The sequence below is a fragment of the Narcine bancroftii genome, chromosome 3 (assembly GCF_036971445.1).
Source record: "Narcine bancroftii isolate sNarBan1 chromosome 3, sNarBan1.hap1, whole genome shotgun sequence".
NCBI classification, from domain to species: domain Eukaryota; kingdom Metazoa; phylum Chordata; class Chondrichthyes; order Torpediniformes; family Narcinidae; genus Narcine; species Narcine bancroftii.
The window spans coordinates 236240102-236252658 of NC_091471.1; the positions used below are offsets into that span (position 1 = coordinate 236240102).

Consider the following 12557-nt stretch of genomic DNA (forward strand, 5'->3'; position numbering starts at 1 on the left):
CAGTCCTTGTACCTTTTCTTTGGTGCACCTCTGTCACGGTGGCCAGTGGAGAGCTCGCCATATAACACGATCTTGGGAAGGCGATGGTCCTCCATTATGGAGACGTGACCCATCCAGCGCAGCTGGATCTTCAGCAGCGTGGACTCGATGCTGTCGACCTCTGCCATCTCAAGTACTTCGACGTTAGGGGTGTAAGCGCTCCAATGGATGTTGAGGATGGAGCGGAGACAACGCTGGTGGAAGCGTTCTAGGAGCCGTAGGTGGTGCCGGTAGAGGACCCATGATTCGGAGCCGAACAGGAGTGTGGGTATGACAACGGCTCTGTATACGCTTATCTTTGTGAGGTTTTTCAGTTGGTTGTTTTTCCAGACTCTTTTGTGTAGTCTTCCAAAGGCGCTATTTGCCTTGGTGAGTCTGTTGTCTATCTCATTGTCGATCCTTGCATCTGATGAAATGGTGCAGCCGAGATAGGTAAACTGGTTGACCGTTTTGAGTTTTGTGTGCCCGATGGAGATGTGGGGGGGCTGGTAGTCATGGTGGGGAGCTGGCTGATGGAGGACCTCAGTTTTCTTCAGGCTGACTTCCAGGCCAAACATTTTGGCAGTTTCCGCAAAGCAGGACGTCAAGCGCTGAAGAGCTGGCTCTGAATGGGCAACTAAAGCGGCATCATCTGCAAAGAGTAGTTCACGGACAAGTTTCTCTTGTGTCTTGGTGTGAGCTTGCAGGTGCCTCAGATTGAAGAGACTGCCATCCTTGCGGTACCGGATGTAAACAGCGTCTTCATTGTTCATATTAGTGATGGAGGATCTCCCTATGGCCAACCACTTCGATTCTGCGCCCCACTCCCACCGGGACCACCCGCAAATTGGAGGAACACCAGGGCTCTCTCTCCAGCCGGATGGCTTCTCCGGAATCACCCTGCATACTCCCCTTTCTCCCACCCTGTCCCCTTTCCTCCAGCTCTCCCTCTCCATTCACAGAGCCATCCTGCTTGCCTGTGTGCCCTATCCTGCATGGGCGACGGTTCCTCCTCCCCCCGGTTTTGTTCGGGGTTCCTGCCCATTTTCCATACCGTGACGAAGGGCTCAAGCCTGAAATGTCTGTATCTTTGCTCTATAAAAGACACTGTTTAATCTGCTGAGTTTCTTGTGTTTTTACTGCATACCCTCTTCACTGTGAACACCGACCACTTGCCTTTGGAGTGAATACACATCCTGCGTCTCCACTCCTCTCTGGGAACCCTCGGTGAATCGCCGCCGCTCGTTCACTGAATGCCGGACACATGCTGTGTCCACCTGCTGCAAGAGGGATCTCAGTCCTGCACTGGTGCAGAGGGTAGGCCAGACCCATCACTCCAGGTCTTCAATGGGCAGTGAACAGTCTGAGCCTTTCTGCAGGGGGGGGGGGACACGGAGTTTATGAGGCTTTCTTGGGGGGCGGTGGGGAATGGAGTGTCTGAGCCTTTCCAGGGAGAGGGGGCAGGGGGACAGAGTATCTGAGCCTTTCTGGGGGAGTGGTGAAGGGGAAGGGGACGGAGTGTCTGACCCTTTCCAGAGCGGGGGACGACGACTGAGTGTCTAAGGCCTTCTGGTGGGGGGGGGGTGGAAATGGAGTGTCTGAGTCTTTCTGGTGGGGGGGGGAGGAAATGGGGTATTTGAGACTTTCCAGTGGGAGGGAAGGGAGACCACAGAGTGTCTGAGCCTTTCTGGTGGTGGGGGTGGAGGGAAACGATGGAATGTCTGAGCCTTTCTGGCAGGGGAGGGGGGGAGAGAGAGAATGGAGTGCTTGAGCCTTTCCGGGGGGGGGGGGGGGAGGGGGGGAGTGTCTGAGCCTTTCCATGGCGGAGATGGGACAACTGAGTGTCTGAGCCTTTCCGGGGTGGGGGGTGGTCTACGGAGTGTCTGAGCCTTTCTGGTCGTGGGGGGGGGGAAACAGAGTGTCTGAGCCTTTCCAGAGGGGGGGAACGACGGAGTGTCTGAGCTTTTCTGGGGGGTGGGGGGGGAGTGTTTGAGCCTTTTCAGGGGTGGGTGGGGGTTACGGAGTGTCTGAACCTTTCCGGGAGGGGGATGAAGGGGTAGGGAACGGAGCATCTGAGACTTTTTGATGGGAGGATAAAGAGTGTCCGAGCCTCCTGAGGGGGAGGGGGAGGGAAGACGGGAGAAAGAAGAAGCTCCCAACCTTCTGGGCTAACAGAGAACTTGTGTGTGTGTGTTTTTTAATTATTATTTATAATCAGAGGATTTTGCGACAGTAAAATAAAATTGCTTCGTAACATGAGAACAATGTACAAACAGAAAACGTCACCCTGCGCTTACACAATCGGCTTGGAAAAGGAACCGAGAGAGGAAACAGGAACCAAAAAAGGCCAATTTCTCCAAAAGCAAAACACTGGCTTCCTTTGTGACGAGGGTTTCCCCGGAGGAAGGCGGGGGGTCGAGAAGGGGGTTAAGCCGGAGGAAACTGTGCTGGGAGTCCGCACTCTACCCCAGGTTAGGGAGGGGGAACAATTACACGTTCAGACGCCCACTCCCCCTCACCAAGGTCTGGGTGATGAGCTGAATAAATCCACCTCGACTGTTGCCTCCCTCTGTGGGGAGGAACCCGCACAGTCTCTCTCTGGGGGAGAGCCCCTCTCGAGAGGGAGAGAGAGGCGAGTTTCTCACTTGGGAGGAGGTTTTTCCTTGCTCTGCATGGAGAGGGCTATTCTGTGGGGATATGACCTCTTTTTCTTTCTGTTGGGCAGAGAGCTCTCCCTCGCTCCCTCCCTCCATCTGGGTCGGAGGGCTCTCTCTCCCCACCTTCCTGCAGGGAGAGCTGCCCTCTCCCTTTCCCGTGTGGGGAGAAAGAGCATTTTCTCTCTTGCTCTCTCTCCTGAACCCCTCTCCCCCCCCACAAATGGGATGAGAGCCGCCCCTCCTGCTCTCTACCTCACCCCCACCTGACAGACGTCACAGAAGGGATCGGGGGTTATCCCCAATGTGGGAGAGGGAAGGGAAGAGACCCTCCCTCACTCCTCCTTCCTGTCAGCGACTCGGTCTATTCACCTCCCTCCACGGGGGAGTGGAGAGAGGGTGGGCTCGAATGTAACTGACTGTTGGGGAGGGGAGCTACTGGTGGAGGTGGTGGGGGAGAGAAGGGGATGAGGCGTGAAAAGGGGTGGGCCAGCGGGGGTGTTGAGATTGGGATGGAGGGGGGAGGAGAGCAGGGAAACAGATGGGTCCCAGGGGCAGATGATGAAAGGGATGGAGGGGGTTGTGGGGGCAGCTGCAGAAAGGGAGGGAGAATGAGGGGGGAGGGTGGATGGGAGAGGGATAGGGGTAGGGCAAGAGGGATGGCGGAAGAAGGTGGGGACAGAGGGAGGGTGGTCAGAAGGAAGGGGAAGGGGATAGATGGGGAGTCTCCAGTGTGTGGTCTGTGCTCGGCTGGGACCTCACTGCACTGCCTGCTCATTGACACTGCTTCCTGAGTCCTGGGGCTTCATCACATCTGGAAGCTCAGGGGGGCTGGAGAACAGGTCAATGCGGAGTGGTTCAAACTGTTCATCTGTGAGGGGAGATGGGGATGGAGGGGAAGAGAGAGGGGGAAGGAGAGAGGGGTTAGGGAGGGGGAAAGGGAGGAGAGAGGGGAGGGAGGTGGAGGAGAGGGAGAGGGGGATGGGGTGAGAGAGGGGGAAGAGATGGGGGTGAGAATTACTGAGGAGTCAAGAAGAATGAGATCAATTTGACCCAGTTGAAATACCCCGCTCCAAGTCTCTGAGCTTCAGGTGTCGTCTCCATGACCCCTAATGACCTCAGCCTGATTCCATTTCCCCAGACCTCTCCCCATTTCATTGAAACCCCATCGACCTCCATGACCCCATGAAATCCCCATCTCTTGCCGTTGGCTTGACCTCCAACTTCTGTGACCCCCTAACGACCCCTCCCTGCCTCCGTGACCCCAACAATTATTCCTGCGTCCATGACATCCAGCTAACTCCACAACCCTGTGAATCCCCAACGACCTCACCCCAACTCCGTGACCCCTTCGATGATCTCTCCCTGACTCTGTGACCCCTGATGACGTCTCTACGACACCGTGATACCCCGCTGACATAACCCTAACCTTAGGCCGTAAATTCCTGACAGCCTCTCCCCGAATACATGACCCATAATAATTTCTTCGCAATTCCATAACCCCTACACTCAACTAACTCTCCCTGACCCCCTTGATCCCCCGACAAGACAACATCCCCGTGGGGAGGGGAGACTCACCCAAGGATTTGAAGGCCAACCCTACGGTTGCTGGGGCCTGAGGTCTCGCCGTCTGGCTTGTGAAGCCGCAGTCACCCAGGGTCTTGGTGTCATCCAGAACCTGGTCATCCTGGGGGGTGAAAACAGGGGTGGGGAAAGGGATGGGTAGAGGAAGGTGGATGAAAACTTTACCACAAGGTATCTCTGTTCTACAACACTCCCTACCATTCACCGTGTCAGTTCCCGTACCCTGAGGTCTCTCTGTTCTACAACACTCCCCACCATTCACCATGTCGGTTCCCATACCCCGAGGTCTCTCTGTTCTACAACTCTCCCGACCGTTCATTTTGTCAGTCCCCGTACCCCGAGGTCTCTCTTTTTTTTTAAATTTTTTTTATTTTTCACACTATAAACCATATTGACCAAGATACATACAGACATTTTTCTTCTTAAATATATACAGTGTCGTTTTCTCCCCCTTTTTCCCCCCTCCCTCCCTTCCCCATTTATTTGAAGTTCAATCTATAAGATACATTAAACCCATTAAACAATGTTGTCACTTAATAAAAATAAACAAGAAATTTTACTGAGTCAGTTCTTTTCATTATCTTCTCCTTCTGTCATTTTAGGTAGTGGAAGTCCATGGTAGGATTTCTCTATTGTGTTTCATGTATGGCTCCCATATTTGTTCAAATATTGTAATGTTATTTCTTAAATTAAATGTTATTTTTTCTAATGGAATACATTTATTCATTTCTATATACCATTGTTGTATTCTCAAGTTGTCTTCTAATTTCCAGGTTGACATAATACATTTTTTTGCTACAGCTAGGGCTATCATAACAAATCTTTTTTGACCCCGAGGTCTCTCTGTTGAACAACTCTCATCACCGTTCATCGTGTCGGTTCCCATACCCCGAGGTCTCTCTGTTCTACAACACTCCCCACTATTCATTGTGTCTGTTTCCGTACCCCGCGGTCTCTCTGTTCTACAACTTTCCCGACCGTTCACTGTGTCAGTCCCCGTACCCCGAGGTCTCTCTGTTCTACAACACTCCCCACCATTCACCGTGTTGGTCCCCGTACCCCGAGGTCTCTCTGTTCTACAACACTCCCCACTATTCATTGTGTCTGTTTCCGTACCCCGCGGTCTCTCTGTTCTACAACTCTCCCGACCGTTCACTGTGTCAGTCCCCGTACCCCGAGGTCTCTCTGTTCTACAACACTTCCCACCATTCACTGCGTTGGTCCCCGTACCCCGAGGTCTCTCTGATCTACAACACATCCCACCATTCACCGAGTTGGTCCCCGTACCCCGAGGTCTCTCTGTTGAACAACTTCATCACCATTCATCGTGTCGGTTCCCATACCCCGAGGTCTCTCTGTTCTACAACACTCCCCACTGTTCATTGTGTGGGTCCCCGTACCCTGAGGTCGACCGTTCACCGTGTCAGTTCACATACCCCGAGGTCTCTCTGTTCTACAACACTCCCCACCATTCACTGGGCGAGCCATGCCCTGAACAAACATCGTTACTGCAGTCTGGTGACCAGAACACTTCGAAACAGTCCGTATGGGGCCTCTACCATGTATGGTCCGGTTTGTAACAAAATCCCATCACTTACACACACACTGTTTGGTTGAACACATTGAAAGGGATCAATAGAGGTGGTGGGGGTAGATAAAGAGGGAGGGGTTGGTGTTAGAGAAAGAAGGAGAAGGGGTGGGGGTAGAGAAAGGGAAGTGGTAGAGAAAGGGGAAGGGGTAGAGAAAGAGGGAGAAGGGGAGGGGGTAGTAAAAGGGAGAGAAGTGGAAGTGTAGAGAAAGAGAGAAGCAAAGGGGGTCGAGAAAGGGAGGGAAGGGAGTGGAGAGTGAAAGAGAGAGAAGGGGAGGGGGTAGAGAAAGAGAGAAGGGGAGGGGGGTTAGAGGAAATGGGAGAAGGGTAGGGGAGAGAAAGTGGCAGGTGAGGGGTGGAGAAAGAGGTGGAGGGGTAGAGAATGGGAGAAGCAAAGGGGGTAGAGAATGAGAGGGGGTCCTGGATTCTCCACCTAACTGATGAAGGCAAATGCGGCACACCGCCTCCTTCACTGCCCCGATACCCCCAATCCCCTCTGACACAGACATCAACTGCCCACCTTGTAGAGCCTTTGCTCCTCTGGCAAACGCTTCAGAATGCCCTGCACGACCTTCTTCAGCTCCAAAACTGTGGTCGACTCTTTGGCGTCTGTGAATATTGTCGTTCGGTGACGGCGGATCATTAGAAACACATCCTGGAGTTGGGGGGGGGGTGGGGCGGGGAAGAGAGAGAGGTTAGTGTCTCAGGGGTTCCTGAACAGAGTTCAATGAGTCAGGCACAGTGAAGCTCACTCTCCCCGTCCCATCACACGTTCCCGGGGTGAGACATAGAGTGAAGCCCCCTCTCCCCCGCTCTGTCACTCACTTCCGGGGTGGGACACAGAGTGAAGCTCCCTCTCCCCTGTCCCATCACACGTTCCCGGGGTGGGACATAGAGTGAAGCCCCCTCTCCCCGTCCTGTCACTCATTCCCGGGGTGGGACACAGAGTCAAGCTCCCTCTACAAAATCCCATCACTAACACACACTCTGTCTGGTTGAACACATTGAAAGGGATCAATAGTGGAAGTGAAGAAGATGTTTTCAGCAGTGGGAAGGTCTCTCTCGGACCGGGGGCACAGACTCAGAGTAAGAAGAATCCTCTTTAAAACAGAAATGTGGAGAAATTTCTTCAGTCAGAGGACAGTGAATCTACGGAATCCACAACCACAGATGACTATGGAGGCTTCTCCCTTTTTCTACCCCCTCCCCTTTTCCCTCCTTCTCTACCCCTTCCCCTTTCTCTACCGCCTCCCCTTCTCCCTTTCTCTACCCCCACCCCTTCTCCCTCTTTCTCTTACACCAACCCCTCTCTCTTTATCTACCCCCACCACTTCTACCTTTTTCTTAACCTCTTCCTTTTTCTCTACCCCTCCCCCATCTTTCTCTACCCCCCTCCTCTTCTTTCTCTACCCACTTCGCTTCTCTCCCTCTTTCTCTACCCCCTCCCCTTCTCTCTCTTTCTCCTCTGCTTCTATCTTTTCTCTACCCCCCTCCCTCCTTCTCTACCCCCTCCCCTTCTCCCTTTGTCTCTATTTCCTCCCCTTCTCTAACCCCCTCCCCTGCTCTCTCTCTATTTTTTTAATATTTTATTTGGAGAATTTTCAATCATCATACAGTCAAAACAAAGATTAATTAAAAAACCATACATGAATATTAATAACATTAACAAAATAAAACAAATTCCGATCCGTATGTTGCTATTAAAGTGAGAAAGAGTCGATGTGATTCAATTATTATAAATGGAAAATTCACAATACAAAACTATAATTTCAACGTCCTCGTTGAACCAACTGGAGAAACACGGAATAGAAAGATTATAGAGAGAAAGGAAGACAAAATAAAAGGCCCTCTCACCCTTCGAAAAACATTAATAAGTGAGAGAAGGAATAAGTAAAGAAAATATCAGGTTCACCTTGGATAAACCCCACTCGCATCATGGGATAAATAACCTGAAGCATATACTTAAAGTATGGAATGTAGAAAGAGGAATGAAGAATTATCAGTTGGCTAAAATTATATCAATTCAAAATTCTTTAATTCCTTTTACAGTTAATAATCGTAATTTTGATGTTTGGTATAATTGTGGAATTAAAAAATTAGGGATTGTTTTTTGTGTGAATTTTTTGACTTTTGAACAACTGGAAGTAGAATATACCACATAATACTATTTTTTCTTATTATTAACTTAAATCATATTTAAAAAGAAAATTAGGGAGGATTTTAAATGACCAGAACAAAGTCCATTTGAATATCTAATAGCGGATACGTTTATTGAAAAATTTATTACTAATATGTATATCAAATTAAAAGAGACTATTCAGAAAAAGGATTTATTCAAATCTAAATCTAGATGGAAAAAAGATTAAAATATACAGATTCATATCAGGTTAAAATTATGCTATGGAAGTGTAACCAATACAATTAATGTTAGATATCAATTCGTACAATTTAATTTTCTACATCAATTATATTTTACTCCATACAAATTACATACACTTCAATCGAATTGTTCTGATCAATGTTTTCAATGTAATAAAGAAGTAGGATCTTTCCTGCATGGCAGTCTGGCCATGTGAAAAAGTAGATAAGTTTTAGAAGGATAGAAGTATTTTATTGAGATGAGTTTTGAAGGCGCAAATTTTGAAGGATCCCAGAGTATACTTATTGGGAGATTATTTCCCAATTGAAGTTAGATATTTATCAAAAGAAGTTTGTAAGTGCAGCGACAGCAAAGAAATCTATAGCTGTAACAGGGAAATCTGGTGATATTGTGGGATTGAATAGATGGAGAATGGAATTATTAAATTGCATACGGTTAGAGAGAGTAACATATAATTTACAAAATCAACCAGAAAGATTTGATAAGATTTGGAAATCCTACATGGATTTTATTGCTATAACATAACCTGCAGCATCCACAACGCCCCCATCCAATTAGTTGTGGTTTAAGATTGTTATGTAAACTGCAATTAATTAATTAAGATACAGGTTTTATTAGACAGGCTTTTCTTTCCCACTTTTTTGGGGAAGGAGGGGGTGGGTGCGGGGAGAAAATATATAAAAAGTGTATTACTTTTATGTCATAGTTTTTATTATTATGTTATGGATAATTACTGTATATGTTTTGACGCAAATGGAAAATAAAATTTTTAAAAAGGGACAAATAACCTGACATTAAGGTTCATTGGCGCAGCGAGTCCCGGGGTTAAGAGACAAGAGAGGGGAATCACTAAAGAATTACTCAGATGTACCTTAATTCCATATTCTTAAAAATAAACTACACTTGTCCCATCCTTCCTCTCTCCCTGCCCCCTCCCACCCCCTCTATCCCCACTCCCCTCTCACTCTATGTCCCCCTCTCTCCAACCATGCCCACCTCTCTCTCTCCCTCTGACCCTCCCTCCACATACTATCTCCAGCCTTCCCTTTCTCCCTGTCCTCCCCACCTCCCTCCATATATCCAACTTTGGGGGGAGAATTTTCTCTGGATATATCCATCTGTGTGGGGAGAATTCTCTCTGTGTATATATATCTGTCTGTGTGGGGAGAATTCTCTCCGTATATATGCATCTGCATGGGGAGAATTCTCTCTGTATATATCCGTGTGTGGGGAGAATTCCCTCTGTATATATCCATCTGCATGGGGAAATTCTCTGTATATATCCGTGTGTGGGGAGAATTCCCTCTATATATAGCCATCTGTGTGGGGAGAATTCCCTCTCTATATATCCATCTGCGTGGGGAGAATTCTCTCTGTATATATCCGTGTGTGGGGAGAAATCCCTCTGTATACATCCGTGGGTGGGGAGAAATCCCTCTGTATACATCCGTGGGTGGGGAGAATTCTCTCCGTATATATCCGTGTGTGGGGAGAATTCTCTCTGTATATAGCCATTTGTGTGGGGAGAATTCTCTCTGTATATATCCGTGTGTGGGGAGAATTCCCTCTGTATATATCCGTGTGTGGGGAGAATTCTCTCTGTATATATCCATGTGTGGGGAGAATTCGCTCTGTATAAATCCATCTGCGTGAGGAGAATTCTCACCGTATATATCCATGTGTGGGGAGAATTCCCTCTGTATATATTCATCTGCGTGGGGAGAATTCTCTCCGTATATATCCATGTGTGGGGAGAATTCCATCTGTATATATCCATCTGCGTGCGGAGAATTCTCTCCGTATATATCAGTGTGTGGGGAGAATTCCCTCTGTATATAGCCATCTGCTTGGGGAGAATTCTCTCTGTATATATCCGTGTTTGGGGAGAAATCTCTCTCTATATATCCATCTGTGTGGGGAGAATTTCCTCTGTATATATCCGTGTGTGGGGAGAATGTTCTCCGTATATATCCGTGTGTGGGAAGAATTCTCTCTGCATATATCCATCTGCGTGCGGAGAATTCTCTCCGTATATATCAGTGTGTGGGGAGAATTCCCTCTGTATATATCCATCTGCGTAGGGAGAATTCTCTCTGTATATATCCATCTGCGTGCGGAGAATTCTCTCTGTATATATCAGTGTGTGGGGAGAATTCCCTCTGTATATATCCATCTGCGTGCGGAGAATTCTCTCCGTATATATCCATGTGTGGGGAGAATTCTCTCCGTATATATCAGTGTGTGGGGAGGTGTGTGGGGAGAATTCCCTCTGTATATATCCATCTGCGTGCAGAGAATTCTCTCCGTATATATCAGTGTGTGGGGAGAATTCCCTCTGTATATATCCATCTGCGTAGGCAGAATTCTCTCTGTATATATATCCATGTGTGGAGAATTCCCTCTGTATATAGCCATCTGTGTGGGGAGAATTCTCTCTGTCTCTGTATATATCCGTCTGTGTAGAGAATTCTCTCCGTGTATAACCGTCTGTGCATGTTATTTTTTTCCGGAATGTTGAATGGCTGTTTGTGTGGGCTGAATTCTCTCTATATCTGTCCATCTCTTCCAATTTAAGGGGTGAATTACCTTCACTGTTTCCAGGTGATTTCTCTCATTAAAGATCTGTTTTTCTGAGGAGGAATTTTAAATGTCTCCCCATGGTGGCAATTTTGCTGATTTACATCTGTGTTTGGGATTATCTTCTCTCTGGATATTCCTGTCTTTGTGAGGGAAAAATTCCCTCTGAATTTGAGTGTACCTTCATGTGGGTTCATTTTGTTCTACAGTTATTTGCATCTCTGTGGGGGGGGGTTGCATTTGTCTGTCTCACTCTCTCTGTGGGGTGAATTACAATATTTCAATCACTGGTTCTCGATCAGTTCTCAAATATTCATTTTTACAGGGAGCTGAATTCTTTGTATATCTTTCTTTCTCTCTCTGTCTGGTGCACTTATTTTCAGATAACAACTGTGTTTGGGGTTATGCTTTCTCTGTCTCTCTGTTTGGGGGTGAAATCTCTGGGGGAGGGTGGTATGGTCATTGCGACACCGTTACAGCACCAGCGACCAATGTTTTGAGTCCTGCTTGGTTTGTAAGAAGTGTCTGAGTGGGGTTTCTTCCAGGTGTCTGGTTTCCTCCCACCATTCAAAACGTACGGTGGGGGGGGGGGGGAGGTCAAATGGGTACAATTGGGCGGCATAGGCCAAAAGGGTCCATTACCGTGCTGCAGGTCTAAATCTAAAGTTTTAAAAGTATTTTTGTCTCTACGTGTGTGCGGATGTGAAATCGCAGTTTCTATCTGTTTATTTCTGTGGAGTGAAGCCTCTGTAAATATGGATCTCTCTGTGAGGGGTTGAATTCTCTCTCTCTCTCTCTCTCCCCCTAAACATGTCTATTTCCACACACACACATACATAAATATATATAAACACACACAAACGTATACCTATATATACATACACACAGTTATACTCACATAATGTACACATATATACATTTGTGTGTGTGTATCCACTTCCAGTGCTCCCTTTGTGGCCTTCATTGTAGAGACTGGTCGCAGACTAAGAGATCGCTTTGCTCAGCACCTCCGCTCTCTCCAATACAGTAACAGAGATCTCCCAGTGGCCAACCATTTCAGTTCTAGGTTACATTCCCATGCTCACATCTGTCCATGGCCTTGTGTACTGTCCCACCCTGACCACCCGCACATTGGAGGAACAACACCTGATTTTCTGGCTGGACTCCCTCCAGAGATGGCATCACTGCCTTCCACTAAACCTGCTCGCCTTTTCTTTCTCCTCCCCTTTCCTGTCTTTCCAGTTCTTCCACCCACCCAGCCATCCTTCCTCTCCCTCTTTGTTTCTGTCCCCTCCCTCCTTTCTCCACCTATCACCTCCTGCCTTCGCATTCACCCCCCACCCCAATCTTTGGTTCAGACGCTTGCCAGCATTTTCTCAAATTTTGATGAAGGGATCAAGCCTGAAACATCAGTTATGTATCTTTGTTCCATAAAGGAAACTGAACACATCTTGATTTTTGTATATTTGTCTGTACAAATATGTATATCTGTGTATGTATAGATGTGTATGCATATATGTCCATGCATGTATGTGTATGTGAGCACGTGCTTGTGCGTATATGCATGTATACATGCTTGTGCATATATCTGTACTTGTGTGTATGCATATGTGCCTGCAGCTATATATGTGAAGTATATATGTTTGTGTACATGTATATATGTATGTGCACACACATATCTATGTGTATGTGTAAGTATGTATATATATATGTGTGCATGTTTCAATATATATAAATTTACACATACAGGTATATA

At 47.6% G+C, this 12557-nt stretch overlaps 1 protein-coding gene across 3 annotated transcripts in view; it reads right to left on the reverse strand.

Moving 5' to 3' along the window:
• Positions 1-2198: 2198 nt before the first annotated feature.
• elob (elongin B) overlaps positions 2199-12557 on the reverse strand; it is a 33749-nt gene continuing 23390 nt past the window's right edge. For 2 of the 3 annotated variants that reach the window (XM_069927119.1, XM_069927117.1), the window contains exons 2-4: positions 6365-6499; positions 4251-4359; positions 2199-3543 (exon numbers count right to left, since the gene is read on the reverse strand). In XM_069927119.1, coding sequence (XP_069783220.1) covers positions 3431-3543; positions 4251-4359; positions 6365-6499 — 357 coding nt within the window. In that variant the 3' untranslated portion in view covers positions 2199-3430. Of the gene's footprint in view, positions 3544-4250; positions 4360-6364; positions 6500-11699; positions 11866-12557 lie in introns of those variants that run through there. The other variant, XM_069927118.1, reaches the window with a different exon arrangement.